A 26219-nucleotide genomic window follows, 5' to 3' on the forward strand; every position below is an offset into this window, starting at 1 on the left:
TCTGACATACTCTGGCTATTTGACCTTGGCCAAGCCACAACCTCTCAAAGCCCAGGCAACTTTCTAAGAATGCCCATTGCAGAATGGATGCCTATGTGGGTTGGAAAGAATGCTTCCACACCAGGAGCTCCCAAGATTGTTTTTCTAAAGTATAGGTTCAGATCAAAAAACAAAAACAAATCCCTGGGGAGCTAAAGATCACAAAGCTCAACAAGGCACCTCTAGCCCTAGAAGCAGAAATAAGACATTCCTAAATAGCCAAATCAAAATGTGTACTTAAGAAGGGTAGAAATTAAGCATTATGAGAGATCTAAAAGAATTTCCAGTAGAGAATGAAGAAAGGCTAAGAAAAAATTGGAGGAAGATGGCCTACTGGTATAGGGAAAGGGATAAGCAAAGGAACTGAGATGGGAAAGTATAAGATTTCTTTGGGCAAACAGGAGTAGCAGAGTGTACAGAGGAGAAGAAGCCAGAGAGGCAGGTGGCTGGCAGATTGTAGGGGGCCTTCTACATAATGATTAGCATATTGTGGATTGTAGATATATTTTAAAAAACAATTGTGAATGACTAACATTGATACAGTCTCAGGAGAGAGACAACTAAACTCATTATCTTTCTCCCAAAAATCCTCCTTCCCTTATGAACTTCCCTGTTGCTCTCATGGACCCTGCCATTCTCCCAATCCCAATCTTGGATGCCATCTTGGATGCCATCTTGGATTTCTCACTATCTCTCACGCTCCACATTAAATATGTTGCCAAGGTCTGTCAATTTCACCTTTATAACATCTCTTGAATACTCCCCCTTCTCTCCTCTGATACTGCCACTATGGTGCAGGCCCCCATCACCTCACACCTGGATTATTTCTATAGAAGGATGGTGGCTCTGCCCGCCTCAGGTCTCTCCCACTCCAATCTATCCTACATTCAAGCAAGGTGTGACCATGTCACCCCACTACTCATTAAATTCCAATGGCTCCTATCACCTCCAGGATTGAATATAAAATCCTCTGACATTCAAGATATGCCTTTCATAACCTGCCCCATTTCCTCACCTTTTTGGCCTTCTTAGACCTTACACTCCACCACATATTCTGAGATTCAGTGACACATGCCTCTTTGCTGTTCTTCAAAAAAGACACACTTATCTCCCAAGTCTGGGCTTTTTTCCCTGGCTGGCCATTCATGTTCACTCCTCACTTCCATCAAGGTACAGCTTTAAATCCTATCCTCCCCATGAAGCCTTAAGGCTATTACCTACCTTCTGTTGATTATATACAGCTTATATACAGTTGATGTATACAGCGTATTTGTATACTGTCTCCCACACAACTTGAAGGAATAAGCATTTATATAGTGCCTACTGTGTGTCAGGCATTTTACAAATATTATCTCATTTGATCCTCACCACAACCCCGAGGGGTGCTGCTATTTTCCCCATTTTACAATTGAGGCAAATAGAAGGTAAGTAACTTGTCCAGGGTTACACAGGTAATAAGTGTCTGAGGCTGGATTTGAACTTAGATCTTCTAGACTCCAGGCCCAAGGCTCTCTCTGTCTACTGCACCACTTAACTGACAGTGACCTCCTGAGAGCAAGGATTGTCTTTTACCTTTCTTTGTATTTCCAGTGTCGTGCACATAGTAGGCACTTAACAAACATTTATTGACTGGCTGATAATAAAACAAAGCAGTCACTATGGTCACCCCTTGCAGGTGGATGGTCAAGACTGTAGACCATAGTTCAGATAGGCTCACTATACCTGTCTAAAGGAGAAAAATACTCTCATCCTAGAAACATCAAACTTTAGCAGGGATCTGGGTACTCATAACCCCCAAACCCCCAACAACCTGAGCCAAGATAGAATTGCCCAGTCACTTCATTGCACCCCAGAGCTTAGGGTCTAGGACATGAAGTTGCCTCCAAACCAAGATTTGAACCAGAGGAAGATAAGTGGTCAAGGGTATGAGATCTTCATAATCACATACCTAAGATTCTCATTTCAAACCTTACCATCATCTAGATGTCCCACTTATGCATGGCCACAGTTGGCATGTCCTCTCACTCCTGAATTCATTCTATAGACTTGCCTAATACTTAATCTGATAATACTAACCCTCACAGGACAGCCACTTCTAACACAGAATTTTGTTGATTAATTGTTTCAGTCATGTCCAACTCCCTGTGGCCACCTTTGGGGTTTTATTGGCAGATACTAGAGTGGTTGGCCACTTCTTTCTTCAGCTTATTTTACAGATGAGGAAACTGAGGCAAACAGGGTTCAGTGACTTGCCCAGGTTGACACAGCTAGTAAGGATCTGAGGACAGATTTGAATTGGAAAAGATGAGTCTTCCTGACTATAGGCCCAGAGCTCTATCCACTTTGCCACCTAGATGCCCTCCTAAGATATAATACAATATCTGATAGCTGGACACACAAACTCCAGCAAATTAGAAAAGGAAAAGAGATGTTACATACAAAGAAGGATGGGAGAACTTAGATATAATAAATATAAGTCTATGTCCATACTTAGTGGTCCTTGTTCAGAGAGCAGTATGGATGTTATTCCAAGAGCAAGGCTCACAGAACTAATTAGTTTACAGTCTGTGAATGTAGTCAAAATAAAAAGTCCAAATCTATTTTTTCATCCCTCTATAGCTTGAGGGCACTAGCCAAAAGAAATTGCTATTAAGTGGGAGTAATGCAAAATAGAAGGTGTGAATTTCAATCTGAAATGTGTGAATTTAATATACAACTGTAAATTAAGAAGCCTTTTTGATTTACAAAGTAGGTTTAGTTGACAAGTGGAAAAAAAATTTACCCTATAGACGGCTTCGAGATGAGCTAACAGGTTGTATTTGGGCATAGTAAAATGGAGTTAGATTCCTGAACATGGGAAAAGATTTGTGAGCAGCACCATGTAATCATCCATTGTATCTGAGGACAAAGACATAGATAGAAACATCTGCCCCTTCAGTGAAAATGCTGCCAGATGAACAATTATTTATTAAGCACTTATTATGCACAAAACATTGTGCTCACCACTGGCAACATAAGAAAAGGAACAAAGCTCCTGCCCCCAAGAAGCTTGTCTTTTAACGAAAATGACATATAGAGGACGTTTCAGCTGTAAGTCGGATGGAGAAGTCCAGTGGTTCTTAAAGCAGAAGAGAATGGGGAAGGAATATACATTTATACAGTGCCTACTATCTGCCAGGCACCATGTTAAATGCTTTTTACAAATATTACCTCACTTGATCTTCAAAACAACCTTGGGAAGTAGATGATGTTATCACCTTTATACAAATGAGGAAACAGAAACAGAGGTTAAGTGGTTTGCTGAGAATCACACAGCTAGATCTGAACTGAGGTCTTTCTGACTCCACACCCAGCACTCTACTCACCAAGCTGAAATTGTAATTAGGAAATATTAACAAAATAAATAAAAATACAACAGAACGTCAATATATGGTTTTCTAAGTCAGTATGGAGATTGGCGGGATCCCTATGTAAAGATTGGTGGCCCTATTTCTATTTGAGTTAGACACAACTGGCTCAGAGTACAATAAGCCTAAATAGTCAGCTATGTGGGATGATTTGAAAAGTCTTTCTGCTCAAATCACTTCCCTTACCAGTCTTCAATGGAACCATTAGGATCACTTCACTTGACTAACATAGGGTATCATCAGAAAAAAAAATGCAAAACTGTTAACCAAGGAGGAATAACATATGAAGCCATTATTATCTATTATCACTTAGAATTGATGAGTTAAACAAATTAATAGCTATGAGTTGAACACAGCAACCATCTTCCCTGAGAGAATGAGACAAAGAACAAGTTTTGATTGGGAGAAGGCAAAAGAAATAGTATGGAGCAGGCGTGGGGAACCTCTGACCACAAGGCCACATGTGGTCTCTAGGTCCTTAAGTGCAGCCCTTTGACTGAATCTAAACTTCACAGAACAAATCCCCTTAACAAAAGGATTTGTTCTGTAAAACTTGGACTCAGTCAAAAGGTCACAGTCAAGGACCTAGAAGCCATGTGTAGCCTCAAGGCCGCAGATTCCCCACCCCTGGGAGTATGAAAAACTGGCCGCTGGAGGACAGGCTCTTTTCCTTTATAGGGAGGTCTAAACAACCAGAGAGAGAAAAAAAAAAATCTTTGAGTGCCCACAAGGAGGTGACAACTGTCAAAAACCAAGACCTAGAGCAGGGACATGACATGCACCTATGGATGTAGCCTATTCTACTGAAGGTACACTAGTTTATGAGCTCCTGATCTAGAAGAACGTATCTGACCAATGGGTTGGGTAGGAAAACAGGCCAGGCACAGAAGAGCACGTACCTGTAGTGCAACCCGACAGAAAACCACTTTCATCCACTCTGAGTTTTTAAAAAGGGGGGTGGGGGAGAGAGAAGGAAGGTCTTACTGGCTTCAGTCAGTTAATAAAAATGCTTTAAGCAGCCTCCACTGTGCTAGGATCTGTGCTAAACTCTGGAGAGACAAACAGAAAAGATAGTCCTTGACCTCAAAGAGCCTATAATCGAATGGGGAAGAACACCCATAAAGGGAAGCTGAAAAGGGAATGGGGGAGGGAAGGTATAAAGTCCATCTGCTCCTGTATGTAATAACTAATGAGTACTAAGAGGGAGCATTCAGGTCATTAAGAGAAATTGTTCCTAGCATCACACTTGGATTTAGTATGTTTATGAGAAAGTATGGGAAATAATAATAATGTGTTTCCTTCCTTCCTTGTGACACACAAAAGCTACTCTCACATGGGACCCTAACCCCCCGACATTGCTTTGCCCTGATGAGGTCTCACCTAGGTCTATCGTTCTCTTTCCTGTCAAGACAATCAGCTCTTCAGCCAGGGCGCCATAGCCAATTTTGAAATACTTGACCTAGTTTTCCCTGCTTTTAGTATCTACTACCTAAATGCAGTTTACTCAGTCCAAAAAGCTAATGCCCTCAGTAGAGTCACTGACAGCAGCAGCTACCTTCCTGACCCTCCTGATCACCTACCTGCCTTAGCTTTTCAATTAGAACTTTTGCTATTTGTGGGTGAAAGGTTTCTCTCTTCCTCCAAAAAAACCTGAATTCTGAATGTTTTATAAGCTCTTAACCAGGAAGTCTAGCTTCACTCTTCAATCGTTGTGCTCCTCCACCGCCTACTAACATTCTTTCCACCTTTGAGATGCTTCCACCCTCTTCTAGTCTCCTTTCTGATTGATCTCAGATTCAAACCACCATTTGATGGGTGCCCAGGACATGTTCATTTCATTCCTAGCTCTACTCTGAACTCTGGATTTTTCCACCTCCTCAATAGCAGCTTTCCCTCAACACCTAGCCCCCTCCCCACTCCCAACCCCTTCCAGACTCCTCTTATGCGTTCTCTTCCCCAATTAGAACAAAAGTTCCTTAAGAATAAGGACCATCTTCTTTGCTTGTGTTTATATCCCCAACACATAGCTTAGTGGCCACTATTCAGGAAATGCTCAATAAATGATTTTTGGAAAATAGCAAGTCAGTCAAACAAACTCAAAAATTATTACCTTGCTTTGACTTATGTAGTTATAGAAGGATGCTAATAATTATATTTCAGTTCTTCAAAGATCTATGATTATCTTGCTGTGAACCCTACTTCTTCCAATGAAGGTCTTAACTCCTCTATAGCTTAGTAGCTGATCTCTTAAGAGATGCTATTTCCCTGAGATCAACCTGGTGGTAAGATTCTCCAAACCTAAGTAGGTAAGGCCTAGGATGAACAACACAGAGCTTATCACTCAGCTTGTGCCAGCCTGTGACCTTTCATCAACCAATATCCAGTTCTCTTTGTTTCCCATCTACTGTGTCTCTTATACTTTTAGTCCTATTCCTTTAATAAATGGAGCTCAGTTATCTTCTGTCTTCAGATCTGGCTCCATTTTGGTCAAATAATTCATTCCAATCACATGATCTTGAAACTTTAGTTGGATGAGCTATATAAGTATGTGCCAAGGCACTGTGTATCTCCAAAGAAAGTCCTGCAGCCCCTAATTTTGAATGGACTGGCTATGTAGACAGAATCTGTCAGTCAGAATTAACATAATCAATTGCTTAATTGTGTATAGCACCCTGCTAGGCACTAACCCCAGAAAATTGCATTGGCCAACCACCTACCCAAGAGGTACTTGTAACAGACACCATCTATGTAAACACACAGACATGCAGACAAAAAAATTAAAGCATCAAGCTACTATATAAATGAACAGGGAAGTATTCATATAATACGTAGAGGTAAATGAGAAGTGCTTGGTGGGGAGGGGGAAGGAGAAATGTAAGGTCACAACTGGGGCAGAAGTGGGAAAGAGAAATCAAATCAGTTTCAAATCTTGACTGTTCAAAGTAAGAAAATAACTGAATGGGATGAGAATAGGAGCATATGCAAAAACAATGGAAGAAACACAGCCTTGGCCGCTGAGTTTACAATCCAGCTAAGGAGCTCAAATGAGTGAGATGCAGTACTATGGAGCTGAGGTGCATTCTAGAGTTCAGAGTTCCTCAGCATCCAGGCAATTCCCTATCACCCCACAATGCTACCTTAGAGATGCCACTTTGGCTGTTTCTTTAACTATAAAATGGGGGTGGGGTAAGGGATGGTGGAAAGAGAGGAGTTTAACAGCAAGCACCCCAGCATACACAGGAGGGTCTGCTATATAGGTTCTTAGATCTGCTTTTCTAAAAGGAAAGTAATTTTTGAGAGGTCAATAATCACTTGAATCAAGCATATATATCATTCACTTAGTTCAGGGGAAAAAGTCAGCACCCTGAACTTCAGGGAAAATACAGAGACATAAAAATCGACAGGGCTTCCAACCATCTGACCATAAGCAATACATACATCACACATCAACAGACAGATCCAACTGTCTGACCATATATACAGTTACCAGAGAGAAAAGCACCAACATTTGGGTTTTCAAAGCCAGGGGGCTCCTTAGCAGGTGCCCAGAGTCTCCTCTGGTCAAACACTTCCAATAAGTAAGTCCCGAAGTAAAACATCACCTCAGAGTATTTATACACACTTTTTAGAGCCAGAGGGCAGGACCCTCTGATCCAGTGCCTCTATAGAAAATAACAAAAGGTATTGAGGCCTATTAATAGGCAGGGAAGATCTTTAACTCTTACCCCCAATCAACATTAACCTTACAGTAACATTATAAGGAGTTGGATTAGGTCATCTCTAATGTGTCTTCTAGCTCTAAGATCCTATGGCCTACCAGTTAGTTGGTCAGTCAAAAAGCACAAGACAGAGAGCAGTTTTTGTTAGGCAAACTAGTCTTGTGAAACTTGTGAAAGGATTGCAGGTTTCAGAGTATTCTTACTCTGAAAGGTATAATGGTATGGTGAAAAGGACACTAGACTTGGAATTTACAGCAGATTATATAACGTAGATGTAAGTTATTAGCAACATGACTGAACAAATTACAACCTCAGTTTGCTCATCTGTAAAATGGTGGTATGCAATACCTATAGAATTCACAATTTTGATTTTCTTTGAATACCAAAGAATGTGTTACTGATATTTTTTGTTACTGTCAAATGAAATGCAAATTATTAAACTAACCTTGCTCATAGATCTCTAATTGAACTTTATCCTTTAAGTGTCAGAAGTGTCATTTTGAATGGAATAGCCACAGAGACTCATGGAGGATCCTGCCACCATTAACCAGATAACTTTACCCCAGAGGTCACATGAAATTTAAGGGCCATGTGCTTTTAAAAGAAATGTGATATATGTGTGTGTACATATACACATATGTATATATACACATACATGTGTGTATATGTGTGTATGTGTATATATATATATACATGTATACCTAAATAGACGTGAAAATACTAAATTCCTTCATAATGTATATGATACAAACAAAAGAACTAGGTTTCTTTTGAAGACGAAGAGCAGCAAAACAGGTTTTCTGTGACAGTTCCACACTTGAGGATCCAGAGGAAAATGTATTTTCCTTTAAAGGGAGAGACTGAGGATTTATTTCATTTGATCAGAAGATATTTATTTTTTTACATCTCTTCCTTAAGGCAAGCATCAAATACAACACTGGTCTTACCTGAAACATTTCTGAACCTGGTTCTTCCTACCTCCAAAGAATCTCTGCTTTTGTTTCTAGATATTTGCAAAGAAAGACTTTCCAAAGTCACTATGGTTTGTGCCCAATTGGATTTTAACACTTCACCTTTACTGCAATGACCTTAATTTTACTAAAAAGATAACACATGATCAGCTTGTTCTATGAAATCCATACAGATCCAGTGCTAAGCAACAGAAACTTGTTAATCCATGTGTTCTATAGGAAAAATATTTCTGATGTGACATGGAAACTACTGTCACTTCACAATAACTTATAAATATAAGCCAGTGATGTGTTATTACATTTTGCATATAGAAGTGGGTGAAAAGAAATAAAATGTTAACCCCCTTTGATGAATGCTTTCTTTTAGTGTTTTATACCAAAATTTTGCAATTTTTAAAAAAATAACACCTAGCACAATACAGACACATAACCAGCAGAAAATAATTGTTGGCTTGATTTGTCGATTTATTTCTGAATTTGATATCTTGTCAATCTGTGCCCTCAATTTCTTATCCCAGTTTGGGAAAATGTCATAATTATATCAATATGATGTCACAGGAGTCTTGGATTTGTAATGAGAGGACAGCTTCAAATCCTGGTTTGTGGCTCCTTGACTAACAAGTTATTTACCTCCATTTCTACATTTGTCAAATCCAAGTTGGGGTAAGGATGGACCAGTTCATCTCTTCCATCTGCCTTCAAAACATATGAAATTGTGCCTCTGTCTGTATTCTATGCTCTCAAAGAGACAAAGTGTTGCTAAGCCCAGACTGCTTTTTCATATTTAGCTTTAAAGAGAGATCTTCCTTACTCTATGAGAATTGATTATGCCAATTTAGAAAAATGGATTCTTGAGTTTCAAGCTAAGCTTAAAGGTTTTACCTATGTTCCTTTAAGGAGAAAATCAGTGACTTCAAGATGTTGTTTTTTGTTTTTGGAAGGGTGGGGCCTTTAAAAGGCAGGCAGAATTCATGAGAAAGGTTTCTAAGGCTTCTAAATTGTTCTTACAAAACAACTTTGATGAATTAAGTGCCAATGAATTAGGAACATACGGATTAAATTTCCCTTAAAATACACAAGGGTTTTAAAATTAAGGGGAATGTGCTTGGTAAAGCGTGTTCGAAAAAAAGTTACAAAACATGTTTCCAAGTGTTTGAAAAATAGACTGAGATAATCCACAAACCCCAAATTGCAAGTTGGGTTTGCCCATTTCTAATTGCATTACAGTAACAGAGAATCACTAGCACTGTAGTGCAGGATTTATGCTATGAAACACCAGTCATGCCTTGATGAATTATTTGTATTAAGAAAAAAATGAATTAAGTTCTACCATACTGAAAGACTTTCAAACACTTTGAACAGAACAAAGCCAAGGCACATAGCACTTCAAATATCCCTACTCCCGTACAGAGAGAGAGCCTCAATATCTATTAACAAAGAATAAGGCTACATCTACATGGCTACGAGAGATGTCATCTGGTTATTAACATCCCGTTGGCAATTAAACATGAACAAATAAACAACTATTTGGACCATACTTTTGATTCAAATGGACTGTTCAAACTCATCTAAGGCACTCACAAAGGTTGGGCCACTTCATTATGCCTTCTTTTATAAAAGAAACTTGGTATTGGCTAATTCTGAGGAAGGGGGAGTAGTAATATTCCCATTTTTCACGTAGCTCTTATTTATAAACAATTACTATTTCTTTGATGAAAGGGAGGGAGTCATCAAAATTAAGTAGCATAGCAAAACATTTCATGGTGATCAAAATAAAAACACAAGTGACTCTCAAGCTCAGCAAGCGGGTTGTACAGTTCACATATTTCCAAAATATTTTCTTACATATTGATCATCTTGCACACAAAATTATCATCCTTGGTTTACAACTGTAATTAAACTGGATGTATACTCTACACGGGTTCATTGAAGAGCTGAGCCTTCTGTTTACAATAACTACTGGCTGACTCATTCACAGTTTCTTTCTTTAAACATGTCTCTGGTAGGCCTTAATCTCCATCTCTCAAGTCCACTGCCTTTTCACCATTCCAACCAGCAGGCTACTACAGCCATAGTTTCCTTATGTGCCTTTCTGCCTTTACTCCAACCTTGTCTCATATTGCTCTACAGCCCAAACAAGTCCAGCAAACCCCCTGTGCACTGTACTTTCCCATCTGCTGAGCTTTGCTTAGACTATCCCCATGTCTGGGATGCCCCCCCCTTCAACTGTTGAATCTGTCACCTCCTACAGGAAGGCTTCCCTGAACCTGTTGTTATTTATAGTAAGGATGCTCCTTTCACATAGTATTATGAAATTCTAATGTACATCATCACGTAATGTGTATTACAGCAATCTATGTTTTTATCATATCTCTATGCTAGATCATAAATTCCTTGAGAGCAGTGGCTGTGTTTCTACTCCAGGCACTGACATGTGATGCCACAGTCTCTCTAGGCCTGTTTCCTTACCTATAAAATTGTACTAGCTTGTTACAGTGTTTCCCATCTTGAACTGACCCCTAAATTAAGGGCAGGGAAAAGTTTGTAAGGATTAACAGAAGAAATGTGAGAATTCCTCTGAAAAAGCTCCAGGAGAGAGCCTGAGCATATAATCAGAGGAGTCCTTACTGGGTCAAACCCATGAAAAACATGTGGCCTTAGCCCTTCCCCAAGTATATGAACAACAGAGCCCAGGCAAATGTATCACTGTCACAGTAAGCCCTAGAATGAGTTCTCCCTATGGAAGAGATTGTCTGTGCTAAGAAGGCAATGGATGAATTCTGGGTCTTGTCTTAAAGTAATTGGTGGTGGTGGTGAATTGTTTTGGTCATGTACAACTCTGTGATCCATTTGGGATTTTCTTGGCAGAGACATTGGAGCGGTTTGCTATTTCCTTCTCCAGCTCATTTTTACAGATGAGGAACTAAGGCAAACAGGGTTAAGTGACTTGCCCAGTGTCACACAGCTAAGTGTCTGAGGCTGGATTTGAATACATTTAGATAAGTCTTCCTGATTCCAAGCCCAGGGCTCTATCCACTGTGCCACCTAGCTGCCCCCCTTAAACTGCTAGAACTAGTGAAATCACTGTCCTATGTAATAGATAAGAGATAGTCTAGAACTCATGCCCACTCTGGAGACCTCCAAGCCCCAAGACCACATTCAAATTCTATTGGGGGGGGGAGGGGAGAGGTGGACACTTGATACACTGAATCTGGAATAGAGCTGTGAGAAAGTGAGAGAACAAGGGGAAGAACAAAAGAAGAGGGATGCAAGGAATAGGAAAGGCAGGCAGACTAAATCTCCCTTTTCCAAACAAGACTAAAGGGATGTTACTTCATATCCCTTAGACCAAGTCAATTTTCCCCAGATTAGCAATGGGGAAAGAAAGGGAAGTTACCTTAGGTTGAGTTAGGAATCTCTGCTCCCCCTCCCAGGCCTCCTTAAACGGCCCTAGCTGAAGAGTGATTGGCTTCTCCATGTAACAGCTTCCAGCTCCCTCACATCAAGCAACATTACTAACTAAATGAAGGTGACAGGAATGTGACAAGGGCCATTCCAATTTAAGCAAAGCAGGATCCTCCTCCATAGGTGATATCAAGGGAAGTAGAAAGCCACTCTCGCCAAATACCTCTCCCAATAACTCATCTAGATCATCTTAGGATAACTTCTAACTCTACAATTACAAGATTTCATAATCATAATTTGATTATGATTACATGATCATATGATTATATTTCTAATAGTAATATTTTACTTATCCAGCAACTTTAATTATCTGAAACACAAGTGAAAAGCAGGAAGCAAACAGTAACACACATCTATACAGCACTTTTAAGGTTTTGAAAGCACTTTGTGCAAGAACCTACAGTGTAGAGAGTACAAATGTTATCCTCTCCATCTTACAGAAACAGAGTATTAGAGAAATTAAGTAATCTGCTCAAGGCCACATAGTTAGTAGATATTAGGAGTCAGGATTCCAATCGGCTCTCTGAGTTCAAGTCTAATGCTCCTTCCATTACATCACAATTCCAAACAATCAAAAGAAATATCACAAAGTTCAAGCACAAATGCTCATAAAGTTTACTCACAGAGGAGCTAATGGGAACTCTCCAATTCTAATTACTTTTTTTATAAACATAATCCTAACAAATCTGGCTATCTGGTTTCCTAGCCCTTATCAGAGAATATTAGTGCTTGAATAGACCCTTATAAATCTTTAGTCCAACCTTCTCATTTTACATTAAGGAAATGGAGACATGAAGTTATTGAGTGAACATATAGTTAATTAGTATCAGAGCTGAGACAAGAACTCAGATACCCAGGTTCCTAGTTCAATGTTCTCTTTACTACAACCATGCTTCCTCCCTTAAGAAGCAGCAAATTAGAAAGGAAGTGGGGGTAGATGGCTTTCTAGACGGATATCTGCAAGAATTGACAGGTGATAGGGCAGCAGTGGGAAAAGTAATAGGAAAACTATAGAAAGTCCAGATAATTCCAAAGGCATAGCAGTCTAATGCCATTTAGCATAAAAGCAAACAGTCCTTTCTTCAAAATGTCTAGAAGGCATCAGGGTATTATAACACAATGATATATACAGTGATACTCATAATGTAACCTTGAGTCAAGAAAGTTTTAAATTATGCTCAATATGGTCTGTTCAAGAAGAAGTGTGTGATATATTTCAGAAAGATTCCTATCAAAAGTGGTTAACTTTTAAAATAGCACTTAAAAGGATAAGTTTTAGTCATCTGGAAAATTCATTTACATTCCAGGATGGTGCTATTCAAATAAGGTGTTACTGAATTTCTTTAATGATTTAGTGTAATTTAATTGAAAAGCTACTCTTGGCTTACCTGGATCAGGAATTCAAATTGCATGGTTTTTGTCTCCTGCAGGATACACTTTCAGTAAGAGGGAGATATAAAATGTCAAGTTTAAAAGATATGGTTATAGCTAGAGTGAAAATTCTCTTATATACATTTCTTATTCCCAAAGAGGCTTTGGTACTTTGGTACTTTGACTGTACATCCAGGATTAATCACAAGGAAAAGACAGACAACCAAAGAACACTCTAGAAATTTATTAGCAAAATATAACCTGAGTGCAAACACAACAAAACTCATGAGGCTGGCAAAGAAGCAGCATACAAATATTAGGAAAGACACATTTAATAAATACAATTTAGAGATGTCTTTTCCCTTTAAATTAGGTACAAAATACTGAGAGACAAACACTGAAACAAAAATTATTGAAAATATACTAATAGACTATCTGTAATAGACTACAGCTGTCCCATCATAGAGCCCATCACACTGTTAATGGAAGACTGCCCCTGACTGCCATATCACAAATGGGTCTGAGCATATGAGATGGTAACAATTAGTACTACCTTTTATTATGTAGTCAGTACAATGAATACCAAGGGTGTGTATACTGATATACATATATACATATACCTATCTCTGAACTGTCCCTAAACATAAAGTCTCAACCTAACTGAAATGAGTTGCCCCCACAAAAAAAGAGGGCCAATTTATTGCTGACTTTCTATGTAGGCTTACGTTGTAGTTTCTGAGTCTAGCAGCTAGGAGAAATGGTAGAACTTTAAGTAAAAAGGAGAATCTGGAATTTTTTTTTACTCAGTTGGGAAGAGGAAGGCTCTATGGAAATAAATCTGCATATATGGTGCTATAATTCCTCAAACATTCAATATTATATGTTCTACAATTCTCCCATCTTTCTCGCTTTAAATCTAGTCCTAGTTTAACTGAGGTAGACTTTGGGTATAAAATGTGCAAAGGTTCATGTTTCTGTAAAGAGCCATTTGTAGTCACTTCAGATTACAACACAAAAGTCACATGATTTTAGAGTTCTGAACTGATAGGCAAACTGATAGGCAAATGGGAGGAATGAACCGCTTTGGGGCTGGTGGCAACAATGGAGAGGCCATGTACTTCCTCACCATCTGTCCTGCCAAATTATTAAATGTTACTGACAAAGGAATCCTGTAGGTATTTGTTTGCTCAAATAAGTAACAGTCATGGTGAAGAAATATTAGGGTAATTACAGGGCCTGCTTCAAGGAAATAGTAGGTATACATAAGAAAAGAAACAAATCAATTTCCTACCATTAGGTTTTCTCCATTTAACAGACCAGACTAGACCTAGTCATTTAGTAACATTTTTGAAGTGATGGATTGTTCTAGAAACTAATAAAAGGCAAAAAAATTATAGACTAAAGAGAGAAAGATTTAAAACAATACCCTGTTTACAATAAACAGCACCCAAAGATGTATTATTTCTTACAAGACTTTTACAGAGGATATATTTTAGGGAACAGAATGAAAAGCATATGCCTCAGGTAAAGAGAAAAGTATGAAAAGTCTGAGGGTTTAAAAATGCATGTAAATCAACTCACAGGAACAAAATATTCATATTTATTCTTCCTTATTAATATTTACCGGTGATTAGGATTAAACTTTTGTTTGAATATTTTATCTTCCTGATCTTCAGCTTTCCAATAACTCAAATATTTCTTTTTCTCTTGTTACAGAACCTCAGACTCACATAAACCTTAATGTGTCACTACCTTTTTGGTAGTTTGCAGAAAATAACTCCTGAACCACAGAATAAAAATCAAAGTTAAGGAAATGTTTTAAAGCGTATGCGTGCATGCATACACACACACTCTCTCTCTCTCTCCTAAGGCTGGTAAAAGGGAAGATAACCCTGTAGTCTTTTCCCTTTTCTAAAAACTCTCAGCAAAACACTGTCTGCAGCACCTTTAACACAGGGTACGTTCTAAGGTGACATTCATAAGATGAAGAGGCAGGAGGGAGAATCTATCAGTACACAAAGACAGCGGTCAGCAATAACAGCTACCTCAGCAACAGATTACCTAAGTCTTCTAGGTTAGTGTGGGGGAAAGCAAAGACTTTTCCATTAGCCAGTTACTCCTTTATAATTCCCTTCATTTGCAGACAGTGAAAGGCTGAAGACTTATCTGACTTAGCAATGGGCAATGCTACATATAGACACTTAAGGATACAAATCGATCCAGGTCATTCAGAACATAAAGTTTAAATTACCCTGGCATCAATCAGATGCCCAGGGAGAGGGTGACAATTATTTGCTAAATTTAAACTATACATTCAGTCTTCTCTGAGTTATCTGATCTGGTCATCCACCATGGTCAACTTCATCAGTTTTCTACTGATTCTACCCTTCATTTTGTGTGCCATAGAAATAGACAAAGCTACGGTGGTGATCAAAAGCTTTTAAGGAATTAGAAGCCAAAAGTTTAAAAAATACAAGTGGAAAGAGTGCAATAAAGGACAAGAACTATATCTCATACAACTCTGTATTACACAGAGTGCCTAATAAAGTGCCTCACATATACCTTGTGTTAAATAAATATTTACTTAAGGAATAAGTGGAAAAATAGTTTAGAACTTAAAAAGATAAACTATTAAAATATAACTCTAATATCTATATATCATAGAACCTGAAATTCTTATTAACAGTTTCAGATGAATGAAAGGATTCAAGTCTTCACAACTTTTTAATGTATCTACTGCTAGAACACAGTAAAAACAACCCTGTCTCATGTCAGGTTAATCCACTGTAGTTTGATACCAGGAAAAATGTAAACCGTGATTACATGAATTTATATGCAATTTGCAACCAAAGGTGAGGAAGGGCAGTTAGAGTTTTCTTCCATATCCTGAATGGGGTCAAGATAAATGTATAGGTCAGCATGCACTGATGGAATAAAATGAGGAAATGGCATAAATAAGCACAAATGACCTGGGTAAGATACGAAAAAGATTCTAGGAAGCACGGGACCAGAGACTCCAACTACTGTTTGACTAATAAAAGAAAAATCAGAATCAATATATTAACCACATAGAATTCTGAAAAAGAATTCTAACATGTAAGAAATAACACAGAGAATTAATCTACCAAAGGATAAGCTCTAATTAAAATTAATCCTACCAAGCTACATAGCACAAATGAAATTTCACATACAGGTTTTGAGAACCAAAATACTAACAGGACTTAGTGATCACCTCAAGTAATTTAAAAGGGGAAGAGAAAACAATTCAAGGATATCAACAGCAGGCTGCCCAAGAGGATCCATACAATTCTTTAAGATCAATGCCACTGAGAATTAAAAAGTGTCAGGACAAAAAAAAATTGGGTTGAATTCAACTGTAATAAAGTCATGACCTCTTGTGATCTTGACCCCTCACAGAAGCAAAATGAGATCATTCACATAGCCATAGTATTGTAATAATAAAACGAGGAAAAAAATACCAAAACTGAGCATCAAATGATCAGTACTGGTGATCAACTAATATCAGGAAGAATATCTGAAAAGAGCATGTGTACATTATAGTAGATGGTAAGGAGCAAAAAATGAACTCTCCTCACCCAGCAAAGTACTCAGAGCTTTCTCTATGCGTGTGTCTCTGTCTCTGTCTCTCTCTCTATAAATATATGTTATGTACACATATATATGTATGTGTGTGTAGATATATAAATACATGTGTGTACAATTTACATCTGTGTATTATATATACATGTAAGTATGTATATGTGTATGTATAAAAATACGTGCTTTTGAAGTTGTACTGTTTTTTGGGTTTAGCTTTTAACCAAGATGAATTTAACATCAGATGTAAATGTGAGAAAAGCACTGGCTACCTAATGAAAACTGGATAAAGTAATACACACTTTATTATATTATCTACCTATAACCTAGATATGTCTAAGTTAATTCTTCTGCTAGCTACTTTCTCTATTTTAGGAATCTTGTTCAACTAAGGAAAATTAATAGACTTCTATTCAATTACTAATTCGAAAAAGTTACTAGATTAACTTTTCAAACAAACTGTATGTTCCTTATGTAGAATGTTGTAACTTCTAAAAGTATGCTGTTGTCCCATATTGAGAATAATAATATTCTACGGATCTATAATCCTCACTGTAGTTCTCCATGAGTACAGATAACAACACTCATACCTTTTTACTCTAAGACATTCTTGAATGTGACTCTCCATAAAACTCCATGAAGGATGTATCCCATATGCTAGAGGTTTTATTATAGCTTTTTAAAACCTTATTTATAACAACGTAGTTTTCAGCCCTTCTCTCATTTCTGCTACAAGCCTCATATATGTTACTGTTGGTAATGTGCTGCAATCTACTTACATCTATCTCTTCACTGACCCGTGCTCACCAGTAATTTTTATTCTTCTGAAATCCTAAGGTTTTTCTGCCATACAGCATTATTGTAAGAATACTAGCATGTAAAAATGAGCTTTTGCAGTGGTGAGCAGCTTGGGATCACTTAACAGCATTGCGAAATTTCTATATGTGATTCAGCCCAATCTGTTCTCCTTTCAGTTCTGAGCCTGGTATACATCATCTATGCCTTTGGGCTATCAACACGCATGATGACCAAGAGAAACCCCTTGTGATCCTTACTCACTCTGTTTTTCTAGAGTGGACAGTTAGGTTACTATCTTGGAGTAAATGTAGATCTCCCTGAGAAGATCCTATCATGCCCAACATGCAATAAGCACAATGTCAGCTGCAGAGATGAAGATGGAGAGAACCTCTCCAATGAAAGGCATAATCTCTGCTATGGGAATCTGAACAGGATCCTCTCCACAGTAACTTCTGTGTGCATCTGGCTCCCTATTTTATGCCTCACTCGACACTGATACTTAGCACATCAGTGAAAAAAGTTATCTTTGTGGCTATATCTGATGTGGAATTCTATGTGGTTTTAACATATATAAAGTAACTCATTTGAGGAGGCCCTTTAAGATAATATTTGCTCAAAAGTAGAAATTTTTATAATTAACATATAAATTTTATAATTAACAAGCAACTAATACCATGGGATTTTACATTTCCTACTTCTGAGTCAATTTTGTTAACTGTGAAGATAAAGTCTACTATGGAACATGTCTGCCAAATTGCTTGCCTCTTCCTCTCTCATATTCTCATCAAGGGAATGCTCAATTCATGCACAGACCATTCTAAAAGAGAATTCACAGAGATAGAAGAGTAGGAATATTGGGAGTTAGAGATGTCTTCCCTTCAGTGGTGGTAACATCATGCTATCTTTTTCCATTCTTATTCTTTTGGCATCTTCCCCTCTTTTGAGATATCTTAATATCTTGCAAATTAATATTTTAGTGTCTCCAATACTATGCTATCATAGCACAAATTTATTCTCTACATACCTAGACAGGTTAACCTGCTCTTCCTAGCTTTATCTTCTTTAGTCCCAATGCTACTAACATAGTATAGGAGACACCAAGGCAGCAGAATCCAAATGCAGTAGTACTACTACTCTCACTAAAGAGAATAGACTGAACATAAAAACACATGTAGATTTCTGAATTCACATCTATTTGTTGTCCTCCTTCCATTTTCATCTACAAATGCTTTTAAAATGATCTCTCTGGTATATCTGGGTCTAATGTCATGCTCCCCGTGGGCTCCTTTCCCCTCTCAAGTGATTTCAGTATACAGTGAAGTGATACTTGTAATCTTCCATCATCGTTTCTGTACCATTTGACAAACAGGCTCATCCACTAAAACGGTGCTGCCTTTAGCTGCCACATCCCCCCAACTTAGCAAAGAGATCGTGTTTCCTGGCTGAAATATTTCTGGGTTCTTTTATTTTTCTTATTATAGTGACTATTTTGTATCAGATAAACTTCTGCAATAAATGGTGACAGAGTAAAGTCTTAGTTTTAACATTACCCTTTTTATTTTCAGGCAACAGTTTGTTTAAACAACTCAGGTTGAAGCTACTAGAATTGTATATTGTACCTTTATATCCTTATCATTTTTTAATTTGTTATTGATTTCGACCTTTCCTCTAACTAGCTGATATTATTGCTGCTTCACAGACAAGTGATTCTCAAATGACTGACAACTAGGCATTTTCTATCTGTTAAGAGATAGTCTATTTTATTTTTTCTAGATTGTTTGGTGCTCATCATATCTGTCATGTTACACCTTTCTTCTTGAAAAAAATATTGATGAAGTAGAAACACAAGGCTTCTGATCCATTACAGAGTGTTGGTCTCTCATCTCTTGAGTCTGAATCATATTTTTCTAGCACTTTTTAATCATCTTCCTCTAACCCACTTTTGAACAGAAGTCACCAAGAATCAAGGGAGACATTGACTTAATGTGGAGAATCTTGTCAAGTTCTTTATGAAATCTCTCTATTGCCTCATGGCAGTCTGCTTACTTATATTATGAGTATTATAAAGTGAGAAACCCAAGTATTCCATAAAACTACATTTCTTATTACCTTTGGGCACAAGATATAAAGCCAAATCTGTCACCTCCCCTGTAGAATTATCCAAGGAGAACCCAAGGTTCCTCTTTCATTTAGATGCAACTTCTTTCTGCCAGTGAGAATGTCAACAGGGATACGGTTCCACTCTTCCAGGGGTCTAACAACTACCTTGCCATTAGACAGGGACTGCAGATTAAAACAACTGTTGAATAAAACAATTAAGTGTAGAGAGTCTAACAACTATGAGATTCTCGGCACCCTCTGTCCCCCCACCTCTACCCCCTCCCCAGCACTAATCTAACTAGACAGGCAGAAGGGAGTCACATAGGCCTGATAGCCATTTTGTATGTCAATCTGCTCCATGGCTCACCATGGCCAGACAATTCTTATCTCCACCTAGATAAGGTGGTCTTGGACAGCAGGTCAAGCCTCTCCCTGGGAGCTGAAGCCTTTCCAGCTTAGAACAAATTGCCAGACCCTGCACTCTGCCATCACCTCTACACCTGGATGATTTGAGTAGGGCTAGCATAAAAAAAAAGTCAAAGTCAGTAAAATGTAGTGAATAAAGAATTAACCATAGAGTCAAGAAGATATATATCAAGCCTCTGATATATAATAAGCTCTGTGACTCTAGGAAAGTGACAATGTTTCAGTGACTCCAGGTACCTTTCTAACTATAAACTGGAAAACAGTTGCAGATCTGCACTGGAAGAGGGAATTTCCTCACAAGGAGGACACAGGTCCCAATTGTTATCTTTCCCTTCTCCCCCCAAAAAATCCCCCAATAACAGTTCACATTTATACAGAACATTAAGGCTTAACAAAGCACAAGAACCCTTTGAGGTAGGTAACGCTTTTGCTTTAGCCACAAACATGTGTGAACAATTCATGAAAATGATGGAAGTTTAGACTGTGAAACAAAATCTAACGTCAGAATTCAAACAATAGTGGGAGTGAGGAGAATGAAAAAATGAGAGAAAAAATCTAGATATTAAGAATACCTGCATATTGTGTTTGGAGAATCCAAAATTTCCTTCATACCTTTTCCATATTCAAGTTGATAAGCACTGAAAAGTAGGAATATGAAAATGTACCCTATTCAATGATTCAGAGACCAGGGTGTGGAAAGATATTTCCTACTATGGACCTAAAGCAGACCTAAAAATGGTTAAATTGTTCTGGCAGTGACAGTCAACAAAGCTCTACTGTGGTACTTACAAGCTCTGAGAAAAAGGGGAAGCCTACAGTGGAAAGACAACAGGGATGGAGATTCAAACTCACTGCTTCCATCAAACTGACTGATCAAGTTTTCAGCAACAAAATAAGGATTTCCAACCTTGACATATATTTCTAATTTTAAAAGCTAACTCATTAGATTAGTTCCCTATGTACTTTTAATGTAGTTAAGAGAAATGTCTAAGTTCCATGAGGCACAGAGAAATGAATCAGAAAGACAGTTCCCTCTACATTAAGTGTAAACAGTTTTCTTCCAAAAGAAGACAGAATACTTTGTTAGTTCTTTCACACCTCAGCCCCCTTGACAAGCTGACCAGCAATCTGAAAGTAAAGGAATAAAAGCTGGGGAACACCTCCCCAGGGCCCGACCACACTAGAGAATCTCACTTTCTCCAGGGGTTCTTCTTTTCCCTCAACCACATTTTTAATTCTTCATAGTTTTATGTTTTTTGCCTTTGAATGAAAAGATGTTGAAAAGAGGAATCTCCCCTATAAAAAATTCAAATCTTTTAAAAGATTTCTAGTAATTTCTTTTGCATTTTACAAACAAAATATGAGCCTCAACAGAACAAAGAGAAAACAACATTAAAATTAAGCAGACCCAAATTCAAGCATCCACTTTTCATACTTCTCTAGGTCTGCAGCAGACACAGACTTAGAGATTTTCTTCAGTGCCAACTCAAAATCCCCTTTTGTAACAGGCATCTGCAGCTCTTCTTTAGAAAGGGCTCGTATCTCTTCTGGGCTTAAGCCATGAATGCGCCGTCTCATTGCCATTAGAGAAGCATCCCTGGAGACACATAAAAATACATCAAAACAACTGCTGCATATAATAAAAACAAAATGACTGACTGTGCTATAAGAACATTCAAGAAAGTACCTGTTTCATAAGGCTGAGTATCTTCTACCTAAGTAGCATGATGGGGGTTCATAATAACAGTAATAATAATATTAAGAAGGTACAGTAAGAAGCAGAAGATGTAGTGGAAGGAGCACTGAATTTGGCCTCGAAGAGCCAAGGCTCAGCTCTGACATCTGTCACTATCTACCTATGTGAGGCAGGGGAGGTGCTCCATCTCTTGGGCTTGGTTACCTGTACAATAAGAATGCTAAAACAGGTAACTGCTAAGATCTCTTCCAACTCAAAATTTATGACTTGACTTGGAAAGTCCTGCTAACTCTAAATTCTATAATCTTAAGGTAATAATGGCATTCATTTACAAAGGGGGGACAACCATGGCATAGCAGATAGAGGACTAGTCTCCATGCAAGAAGAAATGGATTCAAGGCCTGCTCCTGACTCATTCTGGCTGTGTGACCTTGGGCACATCACTTGGCCTCTCAGTGCTCCATGTGGCCCTCTAGGATTGAACTACAGAGAAGACGCCAATCTGCATTGGTAGAGGAAGTATCCTCATCCAGAGGCTCCCTAGATCAATGAAATCACAGGTCCAGTAATGATCTCTACACCCTACTTTTACGTAACTATGCCGTACTTCAAACTAGGTTTAAAAAACAATTTACATAATACTCCCTCATTTTTTTCCTCATAACACCCCAGTGAGGCAATTCATGTAAACAAGATCCTCATTAATGGAAGAAAAACTAAGGTTCGGAGAGATTAGTTACTTGCCCTGGATCACATAGGCATCAAGCTCAAAGTAATCAAGGCATCAAGTACTGAAACCTAGAGTCTCCTCGGTATCTAATGCTCTTCCCACACTGCCTCAACTATGGAGAATATTCAAAATGAGCAAAACAGAAATGTGATGAAAGTAATCCCAAGGTCATGCTGAACAGCCTTTCTTTACAGATGGACAGGAATCTTAAGAAATACTCCTTTCCTCCCACTCTGACCTAAGCTTTGAATAATCCATATCTAAAGGGCACTGAAATTATGGGATTCAAAAAGTAACTGTCTATGGCTTAATTTAACGAGGAGGGATACAGCCAGCTCCATCTTTATTTGGAAGATAAATCCAACCAGGAAAAAAAAAACCCAAAGCACTCTCCAACCTTATGGATATCCTCATGGCAGAATCTCTAGCACCAAGGTAAAGATAAAGGGGCTAGCTACTCTCCCAAACCCAATGGTATTTCTGAACTGCATGCTCAGACAGAAGGTTAATCTAGTCACCAAGTCCTATGGACTAAGAAGAAGCACCCAAAAAGGGTCACAACGGATATTCTGAGGAAAAGAAAAACTAGACCGGGCAACAACTGGCTACAGGGAGAAAGAAAAGAACAGGCATCCTCAGGAAGGAATGCGTGAGCACTAAACAGGAGGAAAGACTTTTGCCAAATTTAAACAGAAGCCAAAAGAAATCTTTGGCAATAGTTTTTCAGACACACTGATTCTATTACACCTCTACCAGGAAATGATAGAAGTGGAGCCAGAAACAAGCCAAGAGGCAGACGAAGGAACTGAGGTCAACTGAGGTGAAGTGATTTGCCCAAGGTCCCCCAGGTAAGCAAGTGTGTTAAGTGGGTCTTGGACACACATCTTCTTGACTTCAAGTCCAGGGCTCTATCCACTGTACCTCCATGCCACCATCTAAAGGTCTGTATTTTAATGCTAAAATATGCATACAAAGTAACAATTGTATTGATATTGAAATCAATTTAGACACGATTTAAGGTGTGTTTTTTTTAAACTAACAGGAAAATCCTTATTATCACTGATCGATACAAAATGATTTAGAAATATTTATGTCACTTAAAACAATGAGAAACCTATAGAAAAAAAATAAACTCATAAAACAAAACTTCTATTCATTTGTTTCAAAGTGCTATGCCAGCTTTAATTTCCTCACTTACAATTCATTTAACCATTGAGATTATTACGTGACATCATTTAAGTGTAAATGGGGAAAGTGCAAGTGACCAAACTATAGCAAACACTGGATTAGGACGCAGACCCTCAGAGTCCACTCTGTCATTATGAAGCCCAGAAGCTCCAAGGCTTGAAGCCATATGGCATTATGGACAATGACACTAAGTTGTAAACAACTGCTACAAACAAGGTACTCATCTGAAAACAGTATCATGACATCATACTGACAATTATATTTAATGCATAGGCAAACTTTTTTACTTTAGATTTTCTAGATTTTAAAAAATAACTACTAAGGTTTTTTTTAATTAAAGAAATACCTGCAAACATTCGTTATGTCAGCTCCAGAATAGCCTTCAATCTTCTCTGCTATCTCTTCTAACTGAATGTCAGGATCTAATTCGACTTCACGAAGATTGATCTTAAGTAGCTCTGCTCTGCCTTTTGCTGAAAGAAAATTTCTGGTTAGAGATTTTACAAACCTTTTTACTTGGGTGCTATCACAATCACAGACAAAACCCTGGGAAAAGAAAGAAGGAAGTGCAGTGCAGAGAACAATCAATTCGGTGGCTCTGACTCACTACGTCATGACTCAGGAACCTTTACTAACTTCCTTGGCTTCTGTATCCGAACCAGGGGTACTACACGGAGGTGCAGAGTTCTAATAACAGTGCCTGACACCAGCTGAGAGCTTAAGTAATTCCCAGTGACTGCCTGATTCATGGGCAATACACAGGGTACCTGTAAGTGATCAATTAATCAATAAACATTTGTCATATGTCTACTACATGCCAGGCATTATGCTAGGCAATGGCAAAAAGAGTTAAGAGAAAGCTCCCTCAAGGAGCTTACAATTTAATGGAGCAGATAACATACAAACAAATACATACAAAGCAAGCTATATGTAGGATAAATAGGAAACAATTAAGAGAGGGAAGGCATTGGAATGAAGACAGAGTTGGTGAAGACTTCCTGTAGGAGGTGAAATTTTAATAGAGACTTAAAGGAAGTCAAAAATATCAGTAGATGGAGCAGAGGAGGGATGGTATTGTGCATTCCAGGCACAGAGGACAGGTAGAGAAACACCTGGAGCTCAGAGATGGAGTATCTTGTTTGTGGAACAGCCAGGAGGCCAGCGTCACTGGACTGAAGCATATGTGTTGAGGAATAAGGTATAGGAAGACTAGAAAGTAGGGAGAGGGCTAGGTTATATTTTGAAAACCAAGCAAAGAGGATCATGTATTTGCTCCTAGGGGCAACAGGCAGCCACTAGAGATTACTGAGTAATGGGATCACATGATAAAACCTGAGTTTTAGGAAAATCACTTTTGTGGATGACTGGGGAAAGGCCTGAGGCAGGCAGATCCACCAGCAGGCTACTGCAATAGTCCAAGTGTGAGGTGACAAGGACCTGCACTAGAGTGGTGGCAATGTCACAGGGCAGAAGGGGACATATTCAAGAGATGTTACAAAAGTGAAATCAAAAAGCCTTGGTAACAGACTGACTGAGGGTAGAGATAGTGCTGCCCTCAACCAAAACAGAGGTTAGGAGTCAGAGAAGGTTTAAGAAAAAAATCATGAGTTCTATTTTGGGTACACTGAGTTGAAGATGTCTACAGGACACCCAGTTTGAGATGTCTGAAAAATAGTTGGAAATGCAAGACTGTAAGTCAGCAGAAAGACTGGGACAGGAAAGGTTTTGATTAGAAAATGATCAGCACAGAGATGGTAATTAGATCCATGGGAGCTGGTGAGATCACCAAATGAAGTAGCATAGAGGAAGAAGAGAAGAAGACAGAGGACAGAACTCTGAGGTCTACCTATGGTTAGAGGGTGTTATCTGGAAGAGGATCTAGCAAAGGAGACGGAGAAGAAGCAGATAGACAGATTGGGAGGAGGAGAACCAGGAAAGAATAGTCTCCCAAAAACCCAGAGAAAAGAGTATGAAGGAGGAGAGAGTGATCAACAGTGTCAAAGGGACCACGAGATCACTAGTAACTCTGGAGAGAAAAGTTCTGGCGGAATGATGACTAGGAAGCCAGACTGTAAGGAGCAAAGAAGAGAGTAGAAGGAGAGAGAGGGAGGAGAGAAAGTGAAGGCGTTTACTATAGAAGACCCTTGAGAGTTAGCAGGGACGGAAGGATCAAGTGTGAGTGTTTGAGGATGGGGGAGACATGGGCAGATTTCTAGGCAGTAGGAAATGAGGCAGAAGAGGATCACTTGAACAGGTAGAAGGTTTAACCTTGGTATGGAGGAAGGCCAATTCATCATGTAGAACAGGTGAAGAGAAAAGAATAGCAAAAGATGTCTCTGAGTGACAGAGATGAGGAAGGGGGAGGAAGAGGGAACTAAAGGTAAACAGTCTCAATGTGAGGGAGCACAGGCTTAAAGGAAACTGTTTAGTTTGGGGATTTTTTTTAAAGAACTTTCAAACTATTTTGTAAAAATAAGAAATGCTACTTAGGCTTTTGGAAAGAAATGAAAATGATTAGTCTTCGCTAAAAACAATTTTACAAAACTAGGCAATATGAAATTCTTTATTCAGTTCTTACTCTTCTTAATATATCTGCAGTATGTATTAGTATTGACTACTCCTTCCTCTCTTAGCTTTCATGCCACTGCTCTCCCTTGGTTCTCCTCTGACTTGTTTACTATCCCTTCTCAGTCTCCTTTGCTGGCTATCCCA

General features: G+C 38.5%; 1 protein-coding gene across 3 annotated transcripts in view; it reads right to left on the reverse strand.

Moving 5' to 3' along the window:
• Positions 1-13201: 13201 nt before the first annotated feature.
• Positions 13202-26219, reverse strand: part of KATNAL1 (katanin catalytic subunit A1 like 1) — a 133411-nt gene continuing 120393 nt past the window's right edge. For all 3 annotated transcript variants that reach the window (XM_072611835.1, XM_072611833.1, XM_072611834.1), the window contains 2 exons: positions 23854-23980; positions 13202-21490 (listed from right to left, as the gene is read on the reverse strand). In XM_072611835.1, coding sequence (XP_072467936.1) covers positions 21292-21490; positions 23854-23980 — 326 coding nt within the window. In that variant the 3' untranslated portion in view covers positions 13202-21291. The remainder of the gene's footprint in view (positions 21491-23853; positions 23981-26219) is intronic.

The sequence above is a fragment of the Notamacropus eugenii genome, chromosome 5 (assembly GCF_028372415.1).
Source record: "Notamacropus eugenii isolate mMacEug1 chromosome 5, mMacEug1.pri_v2, whole genome shotgun sequence".
NCBI classification, from domain to species: Eukaryota; Metazoa; Chordata; class Mammalia; order Diprotodontia; family Macropodidae; genus Notamacropus; species Notamacropus eugenii.